Source organism: Asparagus officinalis, chromosome 7 (assembly GCF_001876935.1).
Source record: "Asparagus officinalis chromosome 7, Aspof.V1, whole genome shotgun sequence".
In the NCBI taxonomy this organism is placed as follows: Eukaryota; Viridiplantae; Streptophyta; class Magnoliopsida; order Asparagales; family Asparagaceae; genus Asparagus; species Asparagus officinalis.
In genome coordinates, this window is record NC_033800.1 from 115358248 (window position 1) to 115374198 (window position 15951).

At 33.2% G+C, this 15951-nt stretch overlaps 1 protein-coding gene across 2 annotated transcripts in view; it reads right to left on the reverse strand.

Annotated features, from left to right (window-relative positions):
* The window catches only part of LOC109848148 (U3 small nucleolar RNA-associated protein 25), a 38667-nt gene continuing 23354 nt past the window's right edge, over positions 639-15951 (reverse strand). For both annotated transcript variants that reach the window (XM_020417515.1, XM_020417514.1), the window contains exons 12-26: positions 15512-15678; positions 13828-13900; positions 10879-10938; positions 10716-10754; positions 10538-10626; positions 10024-10088; positions 8783-8829; positions 8658-8717; positions 8222-8293; positions 4108-4137; positions 3582-3676; positions 3273-3378; positions 3015-3077; positions 2854-2925; positions 639-921 (exon numbers count right to left, since the gene is read on the reverse strand). In XM_020417515.1, the coding sequence (XP_020273104.1) occupies positions 847-921; positions 2854-2925; positions 3015-3077; positions 3273-3378; positions 3582-3676; positions 4108-4137; positions 8222-8293; positions 8658-8717; positions 8783-8829; positions 10024-10088; positions 10538-10626; positions 10716-10754; positions 10879-10938; positions 13828-13900; positions 15512-15678 (1113 nt within the window). In that variant the 3' untranslated portion in view covers positions 639-846. The remainder of the gene's footprint in view (positions 922-2853; positions 2926-3014; positions 3078-3272; positions 3379-3581; positions 3677-4107; positions 4138-8221; positions 8294-8657; positions 8718-8782; positions 8830-10023; positions 10089-10537; positions 10627-10715; positions 10755-10878; positions 10939-13827; positions 13901-15511; positions 15679-15951) is intronic.

A 15951-nucleotide genomic window follows, 5' to 3' on the forward strand; every position in this document is an offset into this window, starting at 1 on the left:
TTGCTCATTACTCTCTCAATTCCTAAAGTCTTGCAATTTGGTCATTCAATGACCTAAACAAAGGAGTTCACTTTCAAGATTTCTATAAAATCAGACCTTGGAACAGGTTACTTTAGATATGCTAAGCAAATTAAAACAAAAAGTCCAAGCAATGCGCTCGTAACCCAAAAGTGTTATTTTGGAGTTCGTTGCCAAACTGATGAGCCCTTATAATTTTGAAGGAAATAAAGAGCATAAATATAATTTTTTTCCTTTTGAGCTGATTACATGCAAGTTCAACGGATATTTAGCACTCTCAACTTGTTTCTACAATAACTTGTTTCTACAATAACTTAACCTCTCAACTTGTTTCTACAATAACTTAGACCTTCATTTTCACGGAATAAAAACTAGTCCGCTAACTGCTACAAGACTTTCATGTAATCACTATGTAATGATCCCTTAAAAAGAATAAAACAGAGTTGCTACCAAAACTGCAGATTAACATGGAGCCGGATATTTAGCACTATCCGAAGTCATGAAAATCTGTTGTTACTACCAAAACTGCAGATTAACATGGAGCCGGATATTTAGCACTATCCGAAGTCATGAAAATCTGTTGTTACACAACCAACAAGGGCAATTACCCACAATTGATATTTAGCACTATCCGAAGTCATGAAAATCTGTTGTTACACAACCAACAAGGGCAATTACCCACAATTAAAAAAGAAATAATTAGGTGGGGACAACATATTTCCCCACATCTGGGAAAGAAATGAAAATAAAAAACATAATTAGAACGCTAAACGTGATGCCCTCATCTTGCAGAAACTCCCACCTTTGAACTAAAATGCATTTGTATACTCAGGCAAAAACAAAGATCTTCTTATCAGAGGACACCATCCTCTTGGCAGCTCCAGTCCCAACGACTCTCTCCAGCTGTAAACATTCACCATTAGCGCTAAATATTTGATGGATCAATATGACGAGGTTATATACAGTAAGAAAATTGAAGAAAATTGATCACTCAAATGTGTCCCTTAAAAGAGCATTGAGGATAACCGACGAAGAAAGACTGATTTGATCTCATAGGCAGTAGATAAATCACAATACGTTAGAATGAACTTTGAGTTTTATCCTCCAAATTAGTACCGTGATCTTTCTTTATTATTTGTGATTATAAACAACTTTACTGAACTTTTGGGAGGAAAACAAAAAAGAAAAAGAAAGAACCTTAATTCCCAGGCTAAATAGCACTTAAATACCTTATAATTTCCTTCTCTTAGCACTTAAATACCCTCACTTGTATTTCATAGCATTTATATACCCTAAGTTGTTCAAAATTGACATGTTAATACCCTCTGTTTTTAATACGTGAAAATTTTTATCTGAAAGTTCCTATATAACATTCAGATGCTAATTTTATAACATTCAGATGCTAATTTTATAACTTTGTCTATTAATTTTTATCTGAAAGTTCCTATAAAACTTTCCAAATTCTATTTCAAAAATAGAATTAGGATACATTTAAATTAGAATTTGCGTAGATTTATAGTAATTTAATAAATATTAATGGTTAAAAAGCTCTAAAATTTACATATGAATGTTATATAGGAACTTTCAGATAGAAATTTCCATGTTTGCATAATAGAGGGTATTAGCGTGCTAATTTTGAACAACTCAATGTATATAAATACATAACAACGATAGCCGTTATCTCAAACTTTTGGGTTCCATTGCCTCAATCCTATTCTTCCTTTTAGTTCCGTTTGTCACCATCTCCTCTGTCAAATGAACAACTATCATATCTTTTCTTTTTTGCTGCTTCTAGCCAAGTTCTCTAAGGCCTAATTATAGTCCTCCTCCTTGATCCATTAATTATGTTTTTATCACCATTCCCGTGGGTGGCGAAGATACGTACAAGATGGTAAAGAAAGATGGACTTCTATGGGAAAATCATTCTCTAGATTCTGCGAGTGAAGATCTCTTTTTCTTTTTTGCAGAACTTGCAAGAATAAACCTGTAAGTTTATACACTCTAATGACAATTTGAAAATTATTTGTAGAAAGAAAAGTAGTTAGAAGTTACTTATAGTATGGGCAACTTAAGGCAATAGTGAAATGTCTAAAAATTCATTATATATTCATTGCAATCAAGTCTAAGATCTTGAACAATGTAAAAAATTTTACCTACTTCTAGTTTGACCATTAGACATGACAATCTATATACATTAAGATAAAGGTTGAGCACAAGATCCAACTCAAATTTACCCACAAACACATAAAATCCATGCCTGATTCATACCCTCATAAAGGATGGGACATCAAGTATATTTCGGATCTCTACTTCTCATCTCGCGAAGCGTTCTTTTTTCTTTATAGCTTCTCAACAATTGCATTATTGGGTCATTTTTACAAGACGTATAAGTGGTGTGCAAAATGTTGCTCATAAATTGTTGGTCCTTTCAACTGGTTCGATGGACAGCAACTTCAATTTTATAAGAAGCTCTAAATACACTTTCATCAACAAACCAAACCCAACCAAACCAAATGAGCTTGTTTTCAGTCAACTGCCAGGTGATCAGGATCAAATAGAAAAAACATTGATCTTTCAAAAGAAAGAATCTGAAAAAACAAATATAGCTGTTAACTGGCTATTACTAGGAACACATACTGATCTGTAAACCCAGAAACACCTTCTCCAATTCATGTAAGGTTGTAACATAAGGGACTCTCAAAATAAATGCCCAACTGCCATTTCTAAGCAGGATATAAACCCAAAGAAGGAAGATTAAGATACTTAAGGTGTTCCATAAGATTGAAAGGATATGTACATGTACAATAAGAGAAATATGTGACAAGTGTAACATACCCGAAGATGATCAAAGCGTGAAAAGAGCACATTGCACATCAAGTTGTTTGATCCTTCTAGCATATTAATTATCTGAAAGCATATGCACAGAAACAATCAGGGATGACTTGTGGGCAACGTATAAAAGAAAATGATATATGGTCGTTGAACGAGTTTGTAACCTCAGGGTAGAATTCTTTTCTTTCAGGTAGAGAGTAGATAAATAAATTCTTTATTCCACGAATCTGCACAGAGTTATAGAGCACAATGAAGCTACTATGAGCACAAAGGAACTAGATGAAGTTCGGTCAAGTTCCATGCCAAATTCTTAAAAGTTGAAAATACTCAATAATAGCAAGTATTATTTGAGAGAAGATAAATTTGTACATTCACAAATTTTATTTGAAGATATAAAACAATATGCATAAGCATCACTTGACCTTGTATCTGCGATAAAAATGAGCTCTTTCGGTGTAAAGCATGATCTTCCGCTTGCCCTCAAAAAACCACACACGTGCACGAGATATATCACGTGGCTCTGCATAACTACAATGACGAAAGAAAGATGAATAAATATAAAAAAAGAAAATGCAAGGTGATAAGATAGTTGTGATCAGCACACAATGCTTTGACCAGAAAATTAAGAAAATATAGTTTGTCATGCATTCTTTTTCCTACCTTTATGTTTGTGAATAAGTTCATAAGTAAAGGATTTAGTTACTAGAGACGGCAGGGAGAAAAAGGCTTACTCTCCAAATAAGCAGAAGGAAGCATTCTGAGATGTTAAGAAATTCCGCACTCTCACGTATTCAAAATAGGAACTGACAAATAACATGATGCCTCCCTGAAAATAAAATAATAAAATGTTACACAGGACAAAAAATGTCGCACGAACATGATCACAAATTGAAATCGATATAAAATTTTTGACTATTAGACAGATGGATGTACTCATGGTTCGTAAGTGACAATCTGACACCATCAGATGTACAGATATTCTGCTTGGTAAATATATTCCAAGGTTGAACAATAGCAATGTCTTCCATACAACGTTGCGTATATGCAAATGCATCCAAGTCGGTATGGATATCATCTAATAAATAATTTAATGATTGATATATTTTAAGCTTATAAATTCATGAAGAACCAAAATATGACCACAGGATATCAACTAATCACAAGGAATTGTGGAAAAGAATAATATATTTCTTTAATCCAGAGAGCTATGACTACCAAAAAAACAAAAACAATAATAAGAATAAGGCGAAAACATACCTCCACTGAATCCTTTATTTTAGGAAACACCTGGACAACATGAATTTTACAGTTATTAATAAGTATCAGAATAAAAAATATGAATAAAAACACAATGCTAGTTTGTATAATGGGTAAATGTCAGTAAATAAAAAAGTTTTTTTTTTTGGAGGGAGAGGGGGGGGTGGTAATTATATTTTTAAAGTCATGGGAGGTTATCCGATAATCATCAAAAGTAAAGGTTGGGTTCCTGATATTTAGCTTTTGCATAACAGCAAACATAAACTGTCATGTACCTTAAAACTTAAATATCTTCCAATAACAAGATTGTAGATGGCCGTGCAATTACTTCTGCAGCCAAGATACGAACCATGTATAATTTCCTAGCATTTGAAGTATTCTAAAGAAAAGGACAATGTAGTAGTCCATTGATTTGGTGGAAATTAGGGTTGAGTGGGAGAAGTGGCAGCTAATATTTTACCCGGACTTAACTATTTGACTTTTCAGCACTTTTCCATTATTAATTATAATCTAAAAAATGTGAAAAGTGGAGAAGAATGCTTAAGTGCCATCTAACTTGTGCGTCAGCAACTAAGGGCTAGGGGATAAGTCCATTATCTCATCCTATTGATGTTTTCCTAGCAATCTAAGGGTTCAGGATTGGATAGTAAAATTACAATGCAAAATGTGTGAAACCACCTCTTTCAGAAGATATTCTAATACCTTGATTTTCTGTTGACATGAACAGTAGATTTGGTTTATGAAAAGATAGTTGATATGCATTAATTTCAAATTGATTTACTTTTAATCAAGCTTCCCTAATAAGTTGAGAGTTTGGTACAAATGCAACAAAAGTTATTAAACCCAAACTGAGAGGATGCAATATAATTTAACATAAAAATTTCAATCATAAACCTGATAGAGCTTTCAATATTGAGCAAATTATAATAAACCCCCTACATGTATAGCTTGTTTTTCCAAAAAATTCTCTGTTTTGTTAAGTTCGGGAAAAGGAAAAAAACCTAATCTATCCCCAGCTACGAAATTGTTAGCTTTGTAACAGACCTATGGTACATTTTAAATGTATGTGGAGGCTTAAACTTAAATTTGAAAAAAATACCCTTCTGTCTTTCGTTTCTTCTTTGTTTCTAGTTCATAAAACCTAACTCTATATTCTTCTCCATTTTCTTTATCAAAGAGTAAAGGGACTTCGCCATCTCCTTTGCCTCCTCCATATCTGAAGTAATATTAACAAATGTCGTGATCATAAAGTGCATTTTTCACTATCAAAACATAAACTAAAAATATAGATTTTACCAAAGCGTCAAAGTTTAATAAAAGGTTGTCTTGGAAAAATGCATTTAATCTTTTTGGAGTAAGGGAAAAGGAGATGGACATGGAAATGGGTTTACTCTTGTATATATAAGCTAAGGATAGAATTGGACTTTTTATGACCTAGGAATGAAGAAGATGAAGAAGATTGTTGAAATTAATTCTGAGGAAACCAGAGCCTCCATCTAGAGCTTCATTGATCTCTTATATTTATACTAAGAGCAAATAAACATATGTTACATATTATTAGGAATATGCTAAACATATTTTTAGAATATTCATTTATTCTCTCAATCATATCTCTAATATCTCTCAACCACATATTCCTAATATATTATTCCTAATATAATTTTAACATCATAGATCTCCATAATATATTCATTAGAACTTCCCCTCAAGCTAGAGCATGTATGATATATATGTCTAGCTTGTTACAAATAAGATGTACTCACTCCAATTTGTGACATGACTTAAAAGGCTAAAATCTTGTGTGTCACCTTTCTCATTGTAGTTATCTTCATCTTCTAGTCTTCTACTTAAATGGCTTTCAACACGAACAACCTCAACCAAAATCACCAAATGTGATACCTCGATCTTTTCTTCACAGATCGACCAAACGAAACGATCCTCTTTAGGGAACCACCAAGCAAACGATCCTCACCATAGATTCACCAAGCAAACGATTCTCTCTAGGGATTTATCAAACAAATGATCATCCTTAGAGATCCACCAAACAAATAATCTTACTGAGGATCAAACAAATGATCTTTCTTTAGGGATCTGCCAAACAAATGATCCTCTCAAGGATGCAACAAACAAATGATCCTTCTCATAAATCCACCAAACTAACGGTTCTCTTAAAGGATCAACCAAACAAACAATCCTCTTAACAAATAACCAAACAAACTCTTTACCTATGGTCAAGGTTTCCAGAATACAAGTTGCGGTGATGGTGGTGTCCACAAGTTGAGCAGGTGGTTAACGAAGGGAAATTGAGGTAGCACAGGCAGTGACAATAATATATACATCAAAAAAGACTATTATTATTAATAATACAATTCTGATCATCAACAAGGCCATCGAAAACAGGATGGACAAGAATCTGCGGCACTGTTATAGTAACTGGGCAAAGGAAAGAAGGGAGGTTGTACGGTAGAGGGAGATGGTGAGATATTGGGTGGCTAGGGTTTGTAAAGATCTAGAGCTTTGTGGAGGCTAGAGTTTACATGACTCTAATACCATGTTAACCATAGACTTTATCTAGAGCTCTGTTGATCTCTTATATTTATATTAGGAGCAAATAAACACATGTTACATATTATTAGAAATATACTAAACATATTCTTAGGATATTCCTTTATTCTCTAAATCACATCCCTAATATCTTTCAACCACATATTCGTAATATATTATTCTTAATATAATTATAAAATCATAGATCTTCATTATATATTCATTAACAAATATAAAGGGCATTTGTGAAATTCAAATTTTAAATCGCCACTTGCACTTAAAATCTACCCCAAATCTGTTAAAAAGTAGCAATTTTCATAACTGAGAATAGATTTGTGGGTTTTTGTTAGAAAAGAAGGGACTTCTTGAGAAACAAGGTATAGATGCAAAAGGCTTTACTGTAATCTACCCGTCAATATTTGTATTTATAAAGTCTGGTTTTCTATGACAAATTGTGCAGACAAATTGTGCACTAAAGTCTAACCCCGAATAATCCAAGTAAAATCCTTAGTATACTGACAACGACCGGACATTAGGTGCCCACAAAATATTTGAGATAGAAGATCTGGATGAGGTAAGCATGACCCATCCAGGTGAGCTCTTTACCCTCCTTTCTTCTCTTCTTCCTCAATTTATTTCTTTCTTTTGTTATCTTATTGTGAAGTTTCCAAGTACCCAAGTGTTTCACTGAGTCTTATGCGATACACTCTCATCATTAGTTACAGTGAATTTCAGTCAGTGTAGGACTCAAAACAATTATAAAAGCTCTTCTATGATAAGATTTTATAAAGTGATATTTTGCATCTGTATCTCTTCGCCATTTATGATACTGAGTATTACTTCCAGGATTCTCGCGACAAGGTGAGCTCTATGTCCATCTCGGATTCTGTTTCTTATCAATAAATCTTAAGACTGCTAGGATCCTGTAGAAGTTTAAAAGGATAGAAGTTGTGAAAATGAAGTTACACACAAAGTATCATTTGTAAAGAAGAGAGGCTACATTGTTTGGGCAGGGAAGAAAGGCTGATGTTGAATGATAATAACTCAAAGCTGAACTTGGTCTGCTACATCATCATATTTGTTCCAAGTCTACAACTTCTAACTCTGGTTTGACTGGATTAAACAAAAAACAGGTAGAATCTCTGATCAAGAATCTTCGGTTAAATGGCAAGATTATAATATGCATTACAATTTATGATTTTGGATTAGGTGAAGTTGCCTGGACCTGCCAAAAAAGTTTTTGGATTGCAACTTTCAACCCAAGATAATCCAACCCAACCAGAGTATGACAGTCTGCCAATTAAGGATCTGCATCCACATAGCAGTCTGGTTGTGTTTGAGTTTTTATTCGACTCATTTACATTTACAAAAGTTAATAATGCTTAATAACCAAGAAAATAAGCATTTCTTAGTTCCAATCTGGTATTAACTAAACTAAAGAAAGATATAAAAATTATAGATGACAACAAAATGAAAAATTAGTTTATAAAAATGTTAGAAGACATGAATTAATTCAAAATTCGATGATCTAGAATTAGCAACAAACTAGGAGCAAATAGAGAAACCTGACCTTATTAGAAAAGTAATCAAGGCGTGCATCATCAACATCAACAATTGAAGAAGCATCAAAACGCTGATACACCTGTTTAGAATGTAATGCAAAAAACACTTATAACCTATAACAAAGAGAATTTATGCCCTTTAATCGGAAAAGCATGCATGGCTGAACAAAAAACAAAAACAAACAAACAAACAAACAATAGATGCCTAAAGGTAGTATTTAGTTTATAAACACTAAGGAATTATCAAAAAGCTAAGAGACATCACTATGCAACCCACTACCAAAAAGCCCGTACATATTTTCTGAAGAACATTTCCCCCTAAACAGGAACTACCAGGATTAATGAACATGTTACCTTAAGTATTTAGTTAAATAAATAGATTAGATTGAAATAAATTTCATTTTCATACTGTTTACTAGAAACAAAACTGAACAAAGAATGCACCTGCTTCACTTGAGGTAGCACTTTAGGAAGGACACCTTTATACTCGCTCAGCAATTTAACCTGTTAAGAAAATCGCAAAAATCAATAAAAGAACAGTAAGTATAAAAGTCACAGTTCTAACATACCTTCCCCTCATAATTCATACAGGACCGATTGAAAAGTGCATTCATATCTGTAAATAAAAAAAAGGCAGTTAGGAGAAATATATCAGAAGCTAATAAGCTCACAGTTACCTGTATATAACTAAAGAACAATAAATTTGTTTAAGGACTGCAGTCAGAAACTATGAAGAAATGTCCATGAAATATAAGAATGAAAAACTAGAGTGCTAAATTATAACCATAACCATAGCTGACAGTCATGAATTTCTCTGCTAACCATACGTATCAAGGATCATACCTCCTCAGGTGTCCGAAAAGTTTTTCCAAATTTGTAACTTTTGTTATGCATTTAAGCTGTCTTTTCTTTTTTCCTTTGTTTTCCTTTTTCCCCATTTTGTGCATGTGTGTGTGTGAACTGTGAAGAGTGCGACGGAGATGACAATTCTGAGGCCGTGCTAAAACTTTGGATGAAAATTAGTTGCTCGAGAACAAGGAAAGTGGAAGAGGATTTACACATACACCCCCATGCAGTTGCCTCAGTATGGTCTATAGTATATATTAGAGATAGAAATGATATCATCTCCCCCTATCTCAGATTGTCAATGACAATGCCAACCACATTGATTGTTTGCAGTTCAACAATAACATAAACCAAAAGCCTAAAAGACTTATATCCCACATGCTCACAAGTGCATGATGCATCAAATATCCTAAACATACAAGTAAATTTTATCAACATCACATAAGCTTCACTCAGCACCATACCACACATCAAATATCCTAAACATACAAGTAAATTTTATCAACATCACATAAGCTTCACTCAGCACCATACCACTATGGGACAGTTAAGGAGCAAATTTTAAATTTTATCAACATCACATAAGCTTCACTCAGCACCATACCACTATGGGACAGTTAAGGAGCAAATTTTCAAATTAAGGAGACTCCAGAAATATCAACCAACTTTTACATTTGTCAACATGATGTCAGTCTTCCAAAAGGGAACTAAGAGCGAAAAGAGGCTTGCCACGGAGTGTTTAGTTGGCTAATGCAGGCAATCTACATATTGGTCATATGGTGTATGCTCAACAACCAAGAATGAACCCTCCTCCTGACCAGCAGAAAGGAGGAGAATGTATTCATTTTCATGGAATAATATATGCGGAAGAGAAATCTGAACACAGTTACATCATTACATGCAATCTTCAATTTTATATAACCATCTAAACTTATATTGTTAGAAAGTTTACATGTGCTCATACCTGGGTTAAGAAAAGCACCTAACAATATTGTTTGTCGATAAAAGCGTGCATGCCCATTTAGATACCTGACCAAAAAACAAAAGCTAATAAATATATATTGTTTGTCGATAAAAGCGTGCATGCCCATTTAGATACCTGACCAAAAAACAAAAGCTAATAAATATGATAACACACCTGCAATTTGTATTTTAGCCCATTTAGATACCTGACCAAAAAACAAAAGCTAATAAATATGATAACACACCTGCAATTTGTATTTTAAATTTACTGCAAATAAAATTTGTACTATATGCACATTTTGAAGTTCATGATCCTCTCAGCAATCAGTCAAGAAAAGAGGGATTTAGGCAGCAAAATTTTATAACAGATGTTGCTTAAGCAACAAAGGTCAATCTCAGACTCATCTGGTTCAACGAAGGACAATCTCAGACTTGTGTCCTTATCTGGTTCAGATCCAGAACACTTTCCTCATCCTGATTTCAGAATATGTCAAGAAAAAGAATTGAGACCATACCACTGCCTAATGCGCATGACATCAGTTTGATGTTGTTTAGAAGGCATATGATTCAGTTGCTCAACTACAGTATTCAAATGGGACCAATTCTGCAAACGTTTCAAAGGATTCAATTAATCGATGATTTATACTTCTATAAGCATAAGAAAGAATGAAATATTGAAATGTTTTGCCTTACCTGCATTGCTATCACGTCTGCATGATCAATGATCAAAAGCTGCATGTTAAAAAATACATTTAATATGTTATTTGTGCTTTAGGAAGCATTAAAGAAAAATACTAAGGACAAAAATTATACCAACAAGTATGACAATCATAAAAAACAAAAATGATAGACCTACCTCTATTGACGATAGATAATCAACATCCTTTGCCTTTTCTGCCTCTGCTTCTCCAATTTTCTGACAAATCAATATAAGGACTATCAATAATGAAGATGTAATACATTAGAATTGAATAGCTGCAGCACATCATTCATCTATAATTACGATACAACATTGCTAAAGAACATAAATTAGCTAAATCCCACCATATACAAAAGGAGTTTCGTTTAGCTTTGTCATATAAAACAACACCCACCCTCACCCATCTTCAAAGAATGATCCAAACTAAGGTTGGGAAGAACAAGAAGCTATAAGACATTGCAGAAAACCGACAGAAAATAAGCATCTGCCTTAAACAATTAAATATGTTTTTCATCTATTCTTTTCTATTTTATGTTTAAACAAAGCCATCGTTCACGCCATTGCGCTATTAACTGCATGTTTTCATATACCTAATTCCAAGAAAGAATTATCGACTTCCTTTTTCTAATTAAAAACTTCTCTCGGTTACATAAACATTTTTTTGACAGAAATTAATGCCTTGATACATTGTATCCAAACAAACCTTTTGAATTATAATCCAAAGGCTTCTCATCCAAGGGAAATTAGGTGCAATCTCAAGACATTTTCAACCCAAATGATATTCAAGGATTTTGAACTATCCAAACAAGGTCAAAATCTGCAGATAGCATAACGGACTAGATATAAGCAAGACTCTTCTCGATCCATATCTGACGCTTAATAAAAGCATGCTGTCTTAGGCAGCGTAAATATCCTAATAGTTGCAATTAGTCAGTCTAACCCTGAAAGTAACTGTACTATACTTCCTTTACAAAGAAAATGAAGCTTAATGTCAACTGTGCTAACAACTAAGTAAGAGAAATAAGTTGATAATATATGTGAACTTTATGAAAGTAAGGATTTTAATGAAGAACTATAGTTATTAATACTTGAAATTGTTAATGAATGAGTCATAGGGGATAACAGTGAATGCAACAATATTATCTAACAACTTTGCTTATTAACTAATGAAAGAATATCATAAATGCAGATGGTCTATATTGCAACCAAAGGAAATGATATAATATATCGTGGCATAGGAGATGCTCAACAGATTACGGTTGAAAATTTGACCCGGTGAATAAGTGATGATGTATTAATGACTAAAAGATATATTACCACTTTACCAGAAAACTAGGTTTTACGAAAGTAATTAAGTTAGAATTAAAAGATATATTACCACTTTACCAGAGAACTAGATTTTACGAAAGTAATTAAGTTAGAATTTTTGTTCATTATCCTATCCAGGCTAAAACCCTTACCAATGGAAGGTTAAAACTTTAACAAAGACCGAAAATCAGATTTTATACTTGAAGTAGGGAGGTTAACTTTTATTCTTACAGAATTCGCTTTTCCTACAGTTTTTATTTGATTCCATGAAGGTGTAATATCCTAAGTACATAGAAGCCGGATAAAAAAAGACATTAACTTAAATGGTCTTACATGTAGATAGCTTGTATAGATCAGAAGTTCAATTTTAGTTTAATTTTAAGTGGCCAAGGAACTTTAATGAAAGCTTCCTGTACTCTAACTTGACTAACCTAAGATGGTACGACTAACTACGGAGATATCGCAAGTTTATAACCTAAAAATTGCTCAACACTAAGAGATGTAGTTCCAATCTATAGCCTGAGTTTTGATACTTAGCTTCAATAATGATGTCAGTTACAGTCTATGTTACCTAGATAATTCTATCATGAGGCCGTACCCGTACTCAACACGTACCCTTTACCCAAACTTCCTAGACACTACTTGCATATATGCATATGTTTATTTGGACATGTACTCAATTAAACAATACATGGTTAATTTAGAACACTTGCAAAATATTTCCTAGACGTAAATCCTACACATTCACTTCTTGAAACTCGCTAGGTTTTAAACTATGACTTTAATAGTTGTTTGGGTGTCTAGTCCAAAAAAGAGCGATTTTACAATTTATAATCCACAATAAAAGAAACATTAAAATGTTGTAGGAATTTTATATGAATAAAAATATATTGATCTCATGCTATTAATTTAATAAGTAATGTGTATATAAATATTGATATAGATGTGCCCCCATACCCTACCTTTTACCAACTTTTCGGGTCCCGCATACGTACTTGTACCAATGCAACAGAGGCCTATACACCCAGGCACTTCTATCATGAAGTTATACCCGCACCCGACACAAACCGGACACGTATCAGTACCCAAACATCATGGACACTCCTTTGCTATAAGCATACATTTACTTAGACAAGTATTCAATTACATGATATATGTTTTAATTTAAACAATTGTCATACACTTTTTAGACATATATCCTCCGCTTCACATCTATTTCTTGAATCTTGTTAGACATGGTCGGTTTTGTTTCAGCCTATAACCAATTCAAGACTATGATTTTAGAGGGTTGTTTCGATATCTAGTTTAAAAATGTGCAATTTCCAATTTATAATGATCAACATAATAAAAGAAACTTAAAACTATGACATTTTAATAGTAATAACACATGAATTGAGAAACAATAATGATTTCATGTAAAGTATTAATTTCAAGATGCATGTAGCAGTGTCCTCGTATCCTACATTTTAAAATTTTGTTGTGTCTCGTACCGGTGCAGGCTGGTACTTGTTTCCACGCAACTTAACGAAACCGTAATGCTCATGTCTACCACAAAAAAGATATAGTGGATACAACACAACTTCGGACTAATAATGTAACAGGAGGTGTTACATAATATAGGATAGTATCCTTTGGCAGGAAAAGATATTTAGTCCAAAAATATTTCAGCAATTTTCCAATTCAATGGCAAAAAAGCAAATCGAGGGAGCAAAGCTACAAATAAGTGACTTCATAAAACAAATATTATGGTGGTATTACAAGTTTTTGAAGAAGAAATGATTATACAGAGGAACTTACAGCGATCAATCCAAGAGGTGATGCTATAATGATATCTGATGAATAAAAATCATGGTAGAATTTTATGCTTCTCCTACAAAAGGGAAAAGTCTCCATCAATTACAACATAGTAACCTAAACATTATCATAAAAGCTATAATACTGGCAAGCAATTAATAAACAATAGTTTTACGAGTAATTATTTTCTCAAAAGCTACATTTGTTGAAACTGATAACAGCATATTGACTAGAGACAATAAATTAGTCTGCAACTTCAGATTTTGTATTCCTATGTCCTTTCTCGCTAGAGAAGGTGAAAAAGGTCATACCGACATTGATAAAGAAGGTTGCATTAAAATGCTAATACAAATGCTTTACTCTTCAGACATTTTTAGTAGATAAAACTTTTCGCTTTTTGAGGAGAAAAGGAAGGTATGAGAAAAAAAAGAAAAAAAAAGAAAAGGTAACCCAACCCAACCCACTACCTCAACATGCATTAGCAAGCTTATCAGTAGAGAAAATTTGCCAAAAAAACCTCGAAGTTAGGCACAAGAAGGAAAACATTGTAATTTCAACATATAGTTAACCATATATCACTGCTAGCACTAGAGATGACCAAATATGCAGTTAATTCATTACTTCATCAAAGGACTTTTCCACTACATCAAAACTATGAAGTTGCAATAACATGCCCTTGCTGGTTGATCACCCTTTTTATAGGTGGAACATGGATTCACGCAGTAGTATAAATCTTTCTAAGAAATCTAATTTAAATCTGTGGCCAATATTATAAGTTACTCTGCTACCATGTCAAAGTACCCTTCTATCGTATCAAGGCATCAAAGTTGTGATGAGGGTTAAGGGTTATAATTTCATATTCTAACACCTTCAAAGCTGTAATATTTTCTATTGTTAGCGCTCATATCTTCTAATAGCAATCGGTACAACACCTTCTAACCTAAACTCTTCTTTCTGACCTTCTGAACAATAAACCAAGTCCCAAAATACCAAACCTCTACAGTTATATCACTCTAATGGTTTTTCTGTCGTTATCCTCAGTCATTTAGTACCTAGCGTCACTACTTTAAAAAACATACCTTCCAACTATATGTCTGCTAAAAGAAGATAATACTTTTATTCATTACATCAACATGAAGTATTAATAAACCAAAAAAATCTGATAAATAAAGCACCGCCAAAATCTAACGGAAGTGATCATAAAGGAACAAACGACCCAAATTGGCTGAAACAATAAACATCACAGCCAGTTGCAGTAATTTAACATTAATCAGAGATGAGCAATCAATACTAAGATTTTCTATTATTAACCTTGGTTGAGACTGACTCAAAACTAGTCACCAAACTGATCAGAGAACAATGATACTGAATGAGGGGAAAAGTTGACAACACATGAATACAAGCAGATTTTAATATTTGGAGATAAGGTAATTATAAAGTAATTGGCTATGTGGTTGTGAGAGAAGTCACTATCGACCACATCTATCTCAATGATTACTCATAAGTCAGTAAGTTTTCTTTATGAAATCAATAGATTTGAGAGAGAACAATTAGATATGTTGCCCAAAAAAGGAATAATTACATACAGAACTGCCAAATATAACTTGTAATCGACATGCTGATGTTAAACCATATCCACATAGTAGCAAAAACTTGATATAGGTCTAATAAAAGAAAATTTATTTACTTCGTTATCTTTATGCCTATCATAAAGTGATCATTGTTGTTTCCACCAAACAGACGTTGAAAGTCTTTAGGCTTCACAGGTTTTTTAGTTTTTGAATCCTTGTCTTCTTCTTCAGTGTCATCAGTTCCAAACTCCTTCAAAAAGCGATCCATGTGCTCTATATTGGTCTGACAAATCAACAAAGGACAGTCAGATAAAAGAATAACAGCATAGAAATAAATATCTGATTATATACGCATATTTTCTACTAATTAGCGCATAACAGTGTGAGTCATTCAAGTAGGGAAGACAGATGATGGATCCAGATGAACTGACGTTACTTCGGCTTAGCAGACTCGGATTGGTAGAAGATATAGAGACAAATATATGGTGTATAGAAACACTTGACAATATTTTGATTTATAAACAAAGTAGAATGGTTTTCCCAAGGAGTACAACAC